This window comes from Dermochelys coriacea, chromosome 9, assembly GCF_009764565.3.
Source record: "Dermochelys coriacea isolate rDerCor1 chromosome 9, rDerCor1.pri.v4, whole genome shotgun sequence".
NCBI lineage: Eukaryota > Metazoa > Chordata > Testudines > Dermochelyidae > Dermochelys > Dermochelys coriacea.
Genome location: NC_050076.1, coordinates 32,714,707 through 32,729,242, shown reverse-complemented (window position 1 = coordinate 32,729,242; position 14,536 = coordinate 32,714,707). Strand labels below are relative to the sequence as shown.

Sequence of the window (14,536 nt, the reverse complement as noted above, 5' to 3'; positions counted from 1 at the left end):
CCACATAAGATTTATCTTTGTGATGCCCTGAAAAACATTAATAGCAAGTTTAGATATTCTTGCATTTATGAGTACAACAAAAAATCTGCCAATGGTGTGCTGGTAATGGCTAAATACAATCTGCTGCATCTTCCCAGCATTCAGGACAGGATAAAGAAATTTCTTACAAGATAATTTTCTTCCTGCTAGAAACTTCTCTCCTCATTCATAACAAATGGGAAATTCTTTCTGGGGGCTTGAGTTGAAGGACAGGGCTTAGTCCTGGAGCCTCTAGCTACAACATTGGAACAACTCCAAAGTCCACAGATGAGAGCCGAACATCTCCAAAGTCCACAGATGAGAGCCATTACCCATTTGTTATGAATTAGAAGAGAAGATGGGCAGCAGAATGAAATTATCACACCTTCTACAGCTCAGTTTTGTCTAGACGTTTGGGGTCTGATCACTTGCTTTCTGTCTCATTTACTGAGAGCTACAATAACATCCAAACAAAGGCAGCATAAATCAGCCACATAACTCTCGGTTTGAGAGGTACTGTATAGCCTAGTAAGATAATGCATCACTGAGCTCATTTTTGCCTAAAATTTATAAATCTAAAAGATTTTCTATAAGTGTGTGACGGGGTGTATCAACCCTGCACTAGTACAGCAGGGGTTAACCCTTCTATTTTAGCCTGGAGGCCATACACCCCCGGCTCTGCTGGGCATGCTCCAGCTGGAAACACGATATAAAAGCCAGCAGAGCAGCTCAGTCTGGGCTGACCTCCATGGGGAAGGAGGTGTTTTGCTAGCTCCTGAGGGAGGACCACCTGCACTCCAAGACACGGAGGCCAGCCAGCCAGATGTGGACCCCGACACACCAGCATTGGACATTGCAGAGAGGGGAGACACCGGAGAATCCCCAAGACAGAGAACCCCAGAGACTTGGTTAGGAAGTAACCCAGGGAAGTTTGGCAGGGAAACAGTTACAGAACCGGACCAGGGCTTGGCGTGTTTCGGTTGGAGTCCCTCCAAGCTGGTGGTGGGCAACCCTGCCACCGATAGGGCCCTGCGTTGCAACCTGGTGGAGAGGGCAAGCCCAGGTCCCCCTATCCTGGCCACCACCCACCCTGGGATGGTGGTCTCATTCACCAGTATTACGGACCCTGGCCCTAGGCCACACTGCCCTGAGAGAGAAAGAAAGAGCCGATTCACCAACTCTGGCCATTGGGCTGCACTGCCCAAATAATAAGGGTGGTAGTATGGACTCTGACAGCTAGGCCGCACTGCCCTGACAGCAAGGGGCTGAAGTATTAACTCTGGCCATTGCGCCACGCTGACCTGGAGAAAGGGCTGTATTACAGACTCTGGACACTAGGCCACACTGCCCTGAGAGTAAGGGTTGTATTAAGGACTAAGGCCACGAAGCTGCGCTGCCCCAAGACGAGGGACAGCCTTCCAACTAGACAGTGGGGCTGTGACGCACCTCTCACCCACCCCCGGAGCGAGGGGCGTATCAGCCCTGCGACAACAACATATGTATCTCTACCTTATCTCATCTCCTTGCTCTTTGTCTGTCCCTCACATGAATTTTTATATACAAGTGTTTTTACCCTTCTCCTTGTACAGTTTGATCAGGATATTTCTTAAGCCAGCCGTGTTGTTCACCCATTCAATTATCCCACATTCATCATTTAGTGGAATAACTGCATAGGTTCGAATATGGAGTTCTCGCCTACGTGACTCGGCATCCTTTCTTAAGCACTATTTATAAAACAAAATAAACAACATTACCAAATATCACCACAAACACAAGATCAAAATAAACTGATAACTTTAACCTCTTTATCCTGCTGGGGAGGGAATCCCAGTTATTAGGAAGAGCAAGGTAATAATAATGGGGGATTTGAGCATTAGTTGTGTTTCTGATGACCAGGAGAATCACATGGTAAATTGCATGCTGTATACAAAGGTTGTAGATCTCATGAGACAACTAGACAGACTTACGTGCAATGCTGGGGAGGAGCCAGTGGTCCTGGTACATTTAGTTATCAATGACATAGAAAAGGTAGGAGAGAGGTCCCAGAGGCCAAATTTAGGCTGCTAGTAAGAGATTAAAGCGCAAGACCGCCAAGATAGCATTCTCTGCAATGCTTCCTGTTCCATGCACAAGGCCAGAAAGACAAGCAGAACTACATGGTCTTAATGTGTGGTTGAGATGATGGGGTAGGGAGGAGGGTTTTAGATTTACTAGGAACTGGGAAACCTTTTGGAAAAGGAGCAGCCTATACAGGAAGGATGGGCTGCACCACAATCAAAATGGAACCAGATTGCTGGCATGTAAAATTAAAAGACTATAGAGGATTTTTTTAAATAAGGGCTGGGGGAAAGCTGACACATGTGGAGAAGCATATGGTTTGGGAGGAGACATCCCTTAGGGATGAATTTATTAAAAGGGGAACTCTATATCCTAGTAAAAAGGATAGGAAAGAAATTGGTAAAGTACAGGTAGGAGCTAGTGAGGAACAGTCAAACATAAAAGAGTCCCATTTAAATATAACACATGAAGGCAAGCAACTGAATATTGACAAAAATGTACAAGTGCCTATATACAAAAAGTCTAAATACTAAGATGGTGAAGTAGGGTGCCTGGAATTAAATGAGGATATTGATATAGCAGGCATCACAGAAACTTGGTGCAACGAGGATCATCATCAATGGGACATGGTAATACCAGGATACAAAATATATAGGAATGACAGAGTAGACTACGCTAGTGGGGGAGTGGCACTATATGGGAAAGAAAGCGTAGAATCAAATAAAGTAAAAATCGTAAATGAATCAAACTGTACCACAGAATCTCAATGGATAGAAATTCCATGCTTGAACAATAAGAGTATAGCAGTAGGAATATATTATATTACCAAACACTTGACCGAGATGGTGACAGTGACTGTGAAATGCTTTGGAAGAGTAGAGAGGTTAAAAAAAACAGAAAACACAATAATAATGGATGATTTCAACTATCCTCATATTGACTGTCATCTCAGGGATACAGAGATAAAATTTCTGGACAATGTAAATGCCTGGTTCTTGGAGCAGCTTGTCCTGGACCTCACAGGAGGAAAGGCAATTCTTGATTTAGTCCTAAGTAGAGCACAGGATCTGATCTAGGAGGAGGTAGTTGAACTGATTAGTGATAGTGTCCATAATGTAATTAAATTTAAACATCCGGGAGGGAGGTGGGAGAGAGAGAGAGAGAAGAGATTTGCCAAAGAAACTACCACAGTAGCATTTAGCTTCAGAAAGGGGAACTATACAAAAATGAGGAAGCTAGTTAAATGGAAATAAAAAGGAATAGTAACAAGGGTGAAATGCCTGCAAACGGCATGTAGACTACTTAAAAACACCATAACAGAGGCTCAAACTAAATGCATACCCCAAATAAATAAAAACCAGTAAGACAAAAAATGCCACCAAGGCTAATCAGCAGAGTAAAAAAGGTGGTTAGAATCAAAAAGGTATTCTTTAAAAATTGAGAATCAAATCCTACCGAGGAAAATAGAAAGGAACGTGATCCCGGAAAGTCAAGTGTAAAAGTATTAAGAGGCAGGCCAAGAAAGAATTTGAAAATAAAAATTTTAAGTGCATCAGAAGCAGGAAGCCAGCAAATCAGTCAGTGGGGCTACTGGGACAGCTGAGGTGCTAAAGGAGCACCGACGGACGACAAGGCCATTGCAGTGAAGCTAAATGAATTCTTTGCATTGGTCTTCATTTCAGACGATGCGGGGAAGATTCCCACTCCTGAGCCATTCTTTATAGTTGACAAATCTGAGGAACTGTCCCAGAGTGACGTGTCAATAGAGGAGGTTTTAGAACAAACTGATAAACTAAACAGTAATAAGTCACCAGGACCACATTCACCCAAGAGTTCAGAAGAAACTATTGCAGAACTAGTAACTATGGTATAAAGAAAAGGAGTACTTGTGGCACCTTAGAGACTAACAAATTTATTAGAGCATAAGCTTTCGTGAGCTACAGCTCACTTCATCGGATGCATTTGGTGGAAAAAACAGAGGAGAGATTTATATACACACACAGAGAACATGAAACAATGGGTTTATCATACACACTGTAAGGAGAGTGATCACTTAAGATAAGCCATCACCAGCAGCAGGGGGGGGGAAGGAGGAAAACCTTCCATGGTGACAAGCAGGTAGGCTAATTCCAGCAGTTAACAAGAATATCAGAGGAACAGTGGGGGGTGGGGTGGGAGGGAGAAATACCATGGGGAAATAGTTTTACTTTGTGTAATGACTCATCCATTCCCAGTCTCTATTCAAGCCTAAGTTAATTGTATCCAGTTTGCAAATTAATTCCAATTCAGCAGTCTCTCCTTGGAGTCTGTTTTTGAAGCTTTTTTGTTGAAGGATAGCCACTCTTAGGTCTGTGATCGAGTGACCAGAGAGATTGAAGTGTTCTCCAACTGGTTTTTGAATGTTATAATTCTTGACGTCTGATTTGTGTCCATTCATTCGTTTACGTAGAGACTGTCCAGTTTGGCCAATGTACATGGCAGAGGGGCATTGCTGGCACATGATGGCATATATCACATTGGTAGATGCGCAGGTGAACGAGCCTCTGATAGTGTGGCTGATGTGATTAGGCCCTATGATGGTATCCCCTGAATAGATATGTGGACAGAGTTGGCAACGGGCTTTGTTGCAAGGATAGGTTCCTGGGTTAGTGGTTCTGTTGTGTGGTGTGTGGTTGCTGGTGAGTATTTGCTTCAGATTGGGGGGCTGTCTGTAAGCAAGGACTGGTCTATCTCCCAAGATCTGAGAGAGCGATGGCTCGTCCTTCAGGATAGGTTGTAGATCCTTGATGATGCGTTGGAGAGGTTTTAGTTGGGGGCTGAAGGTGATGGCTAGTGGCGTTCTGTTGTTTTCTTTGTTGGGCCTGTCCTGTAGTAGGTGACTTCTGGGTACTCTTCTGGCTCTGTCAATCTGTTTCTTCACTTCAGCAGGTGGGTATTGTAGTTGTAGGAATGCATGATATAACATTCATAAACCAGTTGGAGAACACTTCAATCTCTCTGGTCACTCGATCACAGACCTAAGAGTGGCTATACTTCAACAAAAAAGCTTCAAAAACAGACTCCAAGGAGAGACTGCTGAATTGGAATTAATTTGCAAACTGGATACAATTAACTTAGGCTTGAATAGAGACTGGGAATGGATGAGTCATTACACAAAGTAAAACTATTTCCCCATGGTATTTCTCCCTCCCACCCCACCCCCCACTGTTCCTCTGATAGTCTTGTTAACTGCTGGAATTAGCCTACCTGCTTGTCACCATGGAAGGTTTTCCTCCTTTCCCCCCCCTTGCTGTTGGTGATGGCTTATCTTAAGTGATCACTCTCCTTACAGTGTGTATGATAAACCCATTGTTTCATGTTCTCTGTGTGTGTGTATATAAATCTCTCCTCTGTTTTTTCCACCAAATGCATCCGATGAAGTGAGCTGTAGCTCACGAAAGCTTATGCTCTAATAAATTTGTTAGTCTCTAAGGTGCCACAAGTACTCCTTTTCTTTTTGCGAATACAGACTAACACGGCTGCTACTCTGATAACTATGGTATGTAACCTATCCCTTAAAATCAGCCTCTGTACCAGATGACTGGAGGATAGCTAAGGTAATATGATTTATTTAAAAGACTCCAGAGGCAAAACTGGAAATTACAGGTCAGTAAAGCCTAACTTCAGTACCAGGCAAATTGGTTAAAACTACAATAAAAAACAGAATTATCAGAAACAAACATGATCTTCTGGGGAAGTCTCCCCCTTTGTAAAGGAAAATCATGCCTTACCAATCTACTAGAATTCTTTGAGGGCAACAAACATACATGTGTAACAGGGTGATCCAGCTGATATAGTGTACATGGGTTTTTAAGAAAGTCTTTGACAATATCCCTCACCAATGGCTCTTAAGCAAACTAAGGGCCTGTCTACATTGGCACTTTACAGCGCTGCAACTTTCTCGCTCAGGGATGTGAGAAAACACCCCACTAAGCTCAGCAAGTTTCAGCACTGTAAAGTGACAGTGTAGACAGTGCTGGTAGCTATGTCCCTTGCGGAGCTGGTTTTTTTAGAGCGCTGGGAGAGCTTTCTTCCAGCACTCTGCCATGACTACACAAGCCACATTAAAGCGCTGCTGTGGCAACGCTTTAGCATTGCCAATGTAGACTAGCCCTAAGCAGTCATAGGAGAAGAGGGAAAGTCCTCTCATTGGTTAGCAATTGGTTGAAAGATAGGAAACAAAGGGTAGGAATAAATAGTCAGTTTTCAGAATGGAGAGTGATAAACAGTGGGGTCTCTCAGCAATCTGTACTGGGACGATTGCTGTTCAATATATTCAGAAACTATCTGGAAAACAGGGTGAACACTGAGATGGCAAAATATGCAGTCTATACAGTACTAACTTACTCAAGATAGTTAAATCCAAAACAGAAAGCAAAGAGTTTTAAAAGGATCTCACAAAACTGGTTAACTGGGCAACAAAATGGCAGATGAAACTCAATGCTGATAAGTGAAAATTAATGCACATCGGTAAACATAATCCTAACTATACATACAAAATGATGGGGTCTATATTAGCTGTTACCACTCAAGGAAGATATCTTGGAGTCATTGTGGATAGATCTTTGAAAATATCTGTTCAATGTGCAGCAGTAGTCAAAAAGCTAACAAAATGTTAGGAACTATTAGGAAAGGGATAGATAATAAAAGAGACAATATCATAACATCACTATATAGATCCATGGTATGTCCACACCTTGAATACTGCATGCAGTTCTGGTCACTCCATTTCAAAAAAGATACATTGGAATTGGAAAAAGTCCAGAGAAAGGCAACAAAAATTATTAGGCATATAGAACAGCTTCCATATGAAGAAATACTAAAAAGCCTGGGGCTGTTTGTCTTAGACGACTAAGGGGGGGGATATGATAAGAGGTCTATAACATTGTGAATGGCCTGGAGAAAGCAAACAGGAAATTTATCCTTTCACATAACACAAGAATTAGGGGTCACCTGATTAAATTGATAGGCAAACAAAAAATAAAATTAAAACAAACAAAAGGTAGTATTTTTTCACAGAACACATGGTCAACATGTAAAACTCATTGGCAGGGGATGTTGAGAAGCCCAAAGTATAATTGGATTCAAAAGAGAATTAGATTGGAGGATGGTCCATCAATGGCTATTAGCCAAGATGGTCAAGGATGCAACTCCATGCTCTGGATGTCCCTAAACCTCTGACTGTCAGAATCTGGGCCTAGACAACAGGGGGTGGTCACTCAAAATTGCTCTCTTCTGTTCATTCCCTCTGAAGTATCTGGCACTATCCACTGTCAGTAGATAGGGCACTGGGCTAGATGGACGATTGGTCTGACCCAATATGGCCACTCTTATGTCCACATCTAAATTTCCTCCATCATAATCTAGGGTTTTAAATTCTGAAATTCCACATTAGCAGTAATAATAAAAGTAAACAGAATTCTTACATCTCCTCCCTACTTGCCCTAAAAAACAAACAAACTGATTTTACAATAAAGATCACTGACTGAATCAACGCTTTAAATAGAATGTCTGGGTTAGTTAGTAGGTTAGTGTTCCAGAGCCACTACCATCGTCCTTGACCTCATTGAAAATATGGTATATTAACATTAGGTGAACTAGTGAAAAAGACAACCTGATTAGGATAAAAATATTTTCTTTCCATAGTTGTTAATGTTTTGCCATAATCACTGTTTATCTACCCATCATTGCCTAGCAATGAAGAAATCCTCAGTAAGAGGGAGGTGTAATGGGATTTGTAGGGGGAAACAATCATTAGTAGACAGGGGTAGGGTAGGGGGCAGAAAGATAACAAGTAACTCCTCCAAATTTTACATGGGCTACTGTTTTCTTGAATGAAGTCCCAATTCTGTGAGCATTCTCAACTCCCACAGAAATCAGTGGAAGTTGAATGCACTCAAGACTTAGTAGGATTGGGCACTAATTGAAGTAATATTTTTTCCCATAAAGATTTCTTTTTCAAGGATATAGGGAGTCAAATACTTTCATTAGTTGATTACTTCATCACTTTTCTAGTCAACAGCCATAGGGAAGATTTTCAAAATCATCTTCAAACCTTATTAATCAAGGAATTAAACTCCATGAGACGGCAGTCTTTTCTTAGGTCATCTTTTGGCTTACACATCATAATATAGGCTTTTCCATCTGAACCTTTTAAAGTAATCTTTTTTGGTTTTTGAAGAGATGCAAGGATTTCCACCTAAAGGAAAAATGGAAGTAGTCATTAAATCTTGTGGTTATTCTTCAAAAAAAACCTCAGGAATCTTAACAGCCACATTTGTGCTAGCACTTCCTATTTTAGTTAGTTTACAACTCATTTGACCCTAGCCAAAACTTGATCTTAGTACCAGTGCCCCTCTTTCAGGTTGTAGTACCAAAAAGCTAGCCATCAAACTGGTCCTCAGTGCTCCTTTTAATTAGTATGCACTCTTATTTGAACAGTAAATATAATTATTAAGAAACCTCTCATCATTTCCCTCACCTCACTTCTAGCTAATTAAGCAGAAAAGTAAACTTAGCTGCAATTTATTAAAATGACCTCTAAACTATGAGCAGAGAAGAAGTTTACCGTATCATCAAAGCCTGCAATGTAGGCCCAGCGTCCAGGAAAAGGGTCATGGTTAGAATGTGTGCCAGGAATCGATGGAAGAGTAGGTATCATTACAGACTGTAAAGGAATGAGGATCTCACTAAATGTCTGCTCTTCTACTAGCTTTTTAAGTGTTTTGAAATGAACACTCATGCTTAATGTTGAGTTGTTCCCATCAACCTAAAATAAATAAAAATATCAATCAATCAAGAAACATTTTGCTTAAAATACAGAATAAGTCCTCATAAATAATATCACTGTCTTTCTTTTCCAATTATGGAATACTTTTCACCAAACAGTGAAAAAATATATCGTGTTTCAAGAGTTCTATTTGTGCTAAAATGTGGTTCATTAGAATAGAGTATATTAACTTCTATGTCTCTATATTTTAGTTCTTCTCCCACGTAGTTTCATTAAATGCAGTTGCTGAATTTTATCCCAGTTAACAATTTCAGGGGTTTACCACTAACACTACAGACAGCCTACTTTTTTGAGCTAAAATCTTTTTAAAAAGTTATTGGAGGGAAAAAAATCTCTGACCATAAGTAATGGAATATACAAGCAACATAAAAATGGCTCATTATTCAAAAATATTGTTAATATAAATAAGATGCTTATTTAGAAAAGAATTCTCTATAAAAAATTGACAGGCAATCTTCCTAGAAAACTTAAATATTTAAAATAATCATGTTAGTTCTCTATTTAAGCTTTAGCTCCAAAATGTTTATTTCCTCCTGTCTAATAGATTTCAGATGTCAACAGAACATTTTACAAGATACCCCAATTTCACAGAATTACTTAGAGACTATTTAATTTAATTAGTTGATGCAAGCTACAGAAAAATATTTTCCATAACATATTTTAAAATATTTTATGTAACTTTAATTACTATGTCTGATCTGCAGGTCTTGTTTTTATATGTTTGGTTGGTTTTGTTGTTTCTTTTGGTTTTTGGACAAGTACCGGTTTGTTGCATAGCTCTAGTAGTTTATCTGTCAGGCGTGTTGCATCTCCAATAAATTTTCCTAAAGATGCCTTCATATGAATAGCTTTGTTTAGGATTTCCTTGCATCTGTTCACACGCATTGGGTAAGAGGACTGCAAAAGAAGATAAAGTTAAAATTTACTAAACCTATATACCTAATTTCCATTACACAATCCTGAAGTGATTGATAAATAGTAATTTTGCAAGATATTTGAAGTTAAATATTTTAACAAAATGGAGCACAAATCAAATACTTTCAGTATTAAATTTCATTAAAAATTCCACAGCTTTTCATGGCTTCATATTTTCACACCAGGTAGTAAAAGTATCAAAGAAACAAAACTGCTTAAAGTGACAGAAAAAAGCCTTGAGATTCTTGAACTCTACCTTTTTCAAGCTACAGTCTCTGAACTTATAAATCATAATCTTTGTGGCGTACAAAATGGGAAAGAATATCACATTCTTATATCTCAGTAGCTGCCCATTTAAATACCTTGTTTGAACATACAGTAAACAGGTTATTCAAATTTCTCTCTTGTAGATAGATTTTGTATGAACTTTTATAAAAATACAGCTATCCTTATCAAATTACCTTGGATACAGCTGTCACCATCCACATTGCTTGTTGAGGGTAGGTTAGAAACACTTTGGCAACAATCTCCATCAGAACAACGAAGACTTCCTCATGAGAGTGGCAGATTCGGGAGATTAACTGAGAGAATGCTGTCAAAAACTGATAAGGTGCCAACTGATTTGTGTGATCTGTAATCACCTTATTTATTTTAGCTAAATCATTTTTCATCTGTACACGATCAGGACGACCAACTGGAAAAACACAATACAGTAAGTTTATAGTCATATTTCTCTGAAATTCAAGTTTATAAAAAACAAGCTGCAAACCTGAAGAACTATACTTATTTGTTAATGTTTTTTTGGTTTGTTTTTTTAAACAAAAATCTTTCACCCTAAAGTTTCTCTGAGTATTATACACAAATTCAGAGCACAATTCTATATTTGATTTGCTTGGGGAACTCCCATTGTCATGGATAAGCAAGCCTTTAAATTGAAAAATTATTTGCTTCTCTCCGGCCCATTTATTGTCCCTGAAAACAAACTAAATTAACTGGCTTGTGTGCAACTATATTTTCTATATGGCATACATTAAATTGGGGTATGTGCAAGAATAAGTGGCTTATAGCATATTTGCTACATAGTTTGGGTTGCCAACATGGATTTTATTATAGTGTTTCCTTACTTGGGAGTAAAAAATGCTGCAGGTAAGGCCATAAAACCACTATTAATGCTAACGCACAAAGCCAGATTACTTCCCCAGAATAGTGCATAGGGGGCTGAAAGCCATCAGATCTCTTCAGGTAGAGATTCTGGTGTGTGTACCTGGGGCAAGGAGGAGGAGGAGGAGGAAAGACTCCTTGGAAAGTGTGGAGCAGACATACCAGCTCCTGTATCACCTCACTCACTACAGCACCCAGCAGACAACAGAAATAGGAGGACCTGTGGTTGGAATGCTACTGCACTCTGAAAAATCTCATGTTGACATGCAGCCACTGGGGGATCATAATCAGCTGGCATATGCCAGAGCAGCCCCCTTTGTATCTCAGCCCATGCCTGCTGTGAAATTTCCAGAGAAATGTTGCATGCTTGGACACTGCCCAAAGGTAAATATTTTGTTTTGGTATGGTTTTAAGTTTGAACAAAACTCCTTCAGCTACTGAGTCCTGCAAAGGTGAAAAAACTGAACACTTTACTGCAAATGTTTTCACAGTGAGCTGGCTTGATGTTGGTGAAAGGGTACAGGCAACATATTTCTTTTTCTCTGTTTCCTTTCTTTTGGCAACTTTAATGTGAAATTAATGTTGCATACTTAACAAATGTTTGCAATTATTAATTCAATTCTGAGGGGGGTTATAATCACATGTAAAAATGCTTTTAGGTAACATCTGGTAATTAACTTTTTTGCTTTCAATTATGCAAAATTTTGGGAAAGAGTTTAAAGTTCACCAGTTATATACTTTGTGCACATAACCGCAGACACTATTTTGTTTTAGTCCATATAATGGATTGGGTCATTTTGGCTGCATTTCAAAATACATGGCATACAAGCCAAAGCAATAGAATTTTATACAGCTTTCACAGCTCTTTATACATCCTTTTATGAAAATGTAACATAGCAGAAAAACAGTACTAAAAAGTTCTACCTTTTTCACATTCATATGCTTTTGCTCCAAAGTCAAGCCACAGAGATAACATTCTTGGCATTGACTGATAGATGAATTGGTTTCCATACTGTAAAGACCTGCAATTAGATATCCACACCTATAATTAAAATTCAGCCTTTTATACCATATATTTAAGAATGTGCAAACAAACTTGGAGATTTAAAGTGATGTTCATATCTATTCTGATGTTTATGCGTCTATTTTAGGCTTTTGTAATGTCTATTACTGCAACATATAATGCTCACTAACTGACATCCACAGGAATTATCTGCATCTATCACTTAGAAACTTAATCCAATCAAAAGCACAAGATAATCATCAACTTAGTAACAACTAGCCTTGTCTCATTTCATTTTGAGACAGCAAACACCAGCTCAGTTTAAACAAATGAAAACATAAAAATTTAACAATTAATTTCCCTTTAATAACAAAATTAATACAATTAACAGAGTTGGAATAAAATAATTTTTCGACAATTCCATGCTTCTTCTTAAGAATTATCGCAAAAAAATTTAAAGTCAGATAGAAATATATACATTTTAACATTCAAAAACAAGAACAATTTGTGGGAAATAAATTGGTTGGATTATGTTATCAATACAATTATTTTTCTCAGAGACCAAAGCAAAGATACTAAATCATCTAACCTTCCAAAATGATGAACTATATATCTAATCAGATCTCCCTGCTTTTCCATCTTGTTGTCAGTTACCATAGGCATCAGTTTATCATAGTATTTAGCAAGGTAAAAGTGTCCATCCTCCCATTCTGGCAAGAAAAAAGTAACATCCTGCAACAAAAATGAAAAAAAAAAAAGTTATTTTTCTTGGAAGAGGATTTAAAATAAGACAGGTTTTGTTTTTATGACAGAAAACTTTTATTATTTACCTCTGTGCAAAGTGGGTATAAAAGAGTACCACACCCAGTCAGTAGTGCTTTACATCTGCACAGGTGTAAGTGACTATACAAGGTAGAGAGGTATCAGATCATTTGTGTCTGGTTTTGGTCCACTGCCCTGAGTTGGTGACAACAAGACAGTACAAAAGGATCCTTGTTGCAGTAGCTGTATTAGTCCCAGGATATTAGAGAGACAAGATGGGTGAAATAATATATTTTATTGGACCAACACCTGTTGGTAAAAGAGACAAGCTTCTTCTTCAGAAATCTCAGTGGAACTCGAAAGCTCATCTCTCTCACCAACAGAATTGTTCCTGTAAAATATATTACCTCACACACCTTGTCTGTCTAAAAGATCCTTGAGGATATTCCCAATAGGGGAAATTATAGTTTATTTAAAACTAACATAACCAAGTGTTTCATCTACAGACAGGATGCAACTTCTCTTTCTTCACATTTTTGGCTAGTGAAACACAAGAATCATTCATTGCTTCTCTATTTCTTTTCTAAAAGTAAGATCTTTTAAATAAATGGAGGGAATTGTGTCAGAGACGTTAGAGAGGAAAGGGTGTATATTAAGTCATCCAGTTTTTGTCTGACAATGCTGAATTGTTCTCAACAGTACCTTTTCTAGCATTCTATATATTACTGGCAAAAGAGCTTCTCTCACTTCTCTTTGGAGACTACCACATAGCCTAACAAAATAGTTACCAAGTTTTTCATGGCATGACCTCCTTTGGGCTCACAGCCATTAATGTGGCCACCCCAAGGTTTTGAAAGGGGAGGAATCAGAAAATTAAAAGAACAAAAAGTGGGTCTTGCCTCCAGAGATTGGGTGGGGGGGTTAAAGAATGAACCTGCCCGCACTCACCCCTCACTGGTGGCTCTTGCCCTATGGGGCTGGCTAGACTCAGCTCCCTGCTTTGGGCATTGTGACCTTGCCTGTGGCGCACAGGTTCGTGTCAGCACTGCTCAGTTTTGGCCCGTCCCCCTAACGGGGGGCAGCCAGGCTAAATTTGAGTGAGCAGCATTGTGACCCCATGCGCCAGGCTGCAATGCCTTGAATGGGGAGCCAAGCCCAGCCAGCCTTGCAGGACAGGAGCAACTTCAACTTGGACATATTCTGGCTTTCTTGAATTTTCTTTTTCCCCCCTCTTTTTTCAGTGTCTCATGACAGTTTGGGACATGCTGGGTAAAAGCCTGTCAAAGACTTTGAGAGTCAGCCTACAATTTCCTTTCTTAATTCCATTCATTTAACATATAGGGTTGGATTCTCCAGTCCACTAACTTCATCATCTATTTAGTACAGGGATGGGCAAACTATGGCCCGGGGGCCACATCCAGCCCTTCAGATGTTTTAATCTGGCCCTCGAGCTCCCGCCAGGAAGCGAGGTCCGGGGCTTGCCCCGCTCTGGTGCTCTGCTCCGTGTGTGCCGTGGCTCCACATGGCTCCTGGAAGCAGTATAATGTCCCTCCTCCAGCTCCTATGCATAGTGGCAGCCAGGCGGCGTGGCGCTGGCCCACCCCAAGCGCCGCCCCCGCAGCTCCCAATGGAACCACAGCCAATGGGAGCTGCAGGGGCGGCGCCTGCGGACGGGGCAGCGCACTGAGCAGCCTGGCTGCGCCTCCATGTAGAAGCTGGAGGGGGAACATGTCGTTGCTTCTGGGAGCTGCTTGAAGTAAGTGCTGCCTGGAGCTTGCACCCCAACCCCC

At 39.9% G+C, this 14,536-nt stretch overlaps 1 protein-coding gene across 5 annotated transcripts in view; it reads right to left on the bottom strand.

Moving 5' to 3' along the window:
• ATR (ATR serine/threonine kinase) overlaps positions 1-14,536 on the bottom strand; it is a 98,749-nt gene that overhangs the window by 18,141 nt on the left and 66,072 nt on the right. For 4 of the 5 annotated variants that reach the window (XM_038417411.2, XM_043492875.1, XM_043492877.1 and 1 more), the window contains 7 exons: positions 12,574-12,716; positions 11,906-12,003; positions 10,282-10,514; positions 9,668-9,802; positions 8,684-8,884; positions 8,171-8,314; positions 1,592-1,742 (listed from right to left, as the gene is read on the bottom strand). In XM_038417411.2, the coding sequence (XP_038273339.1) occupies positions 1,592-1,742; positions 8,171-8,314; positions 8,684-8,884; positions 9,668-9,802; positions 10,282-10,514; positions 11,906-12,003; positions 12,574-12,716 (1,105 nt within the window). Of the gene's footprint in view, positions 1-1,591; positions 1,743-8,170; positions 8,315-8,683; positions 8,885-9,593; positions 9,803-10,281; positions 10,515-11,905; positions 12,004-12,573; positions 12,717-14,536 lie in introns of those variants that run through there. The other variant, XM_043492876.1, reaches the window with a different exon arrangement.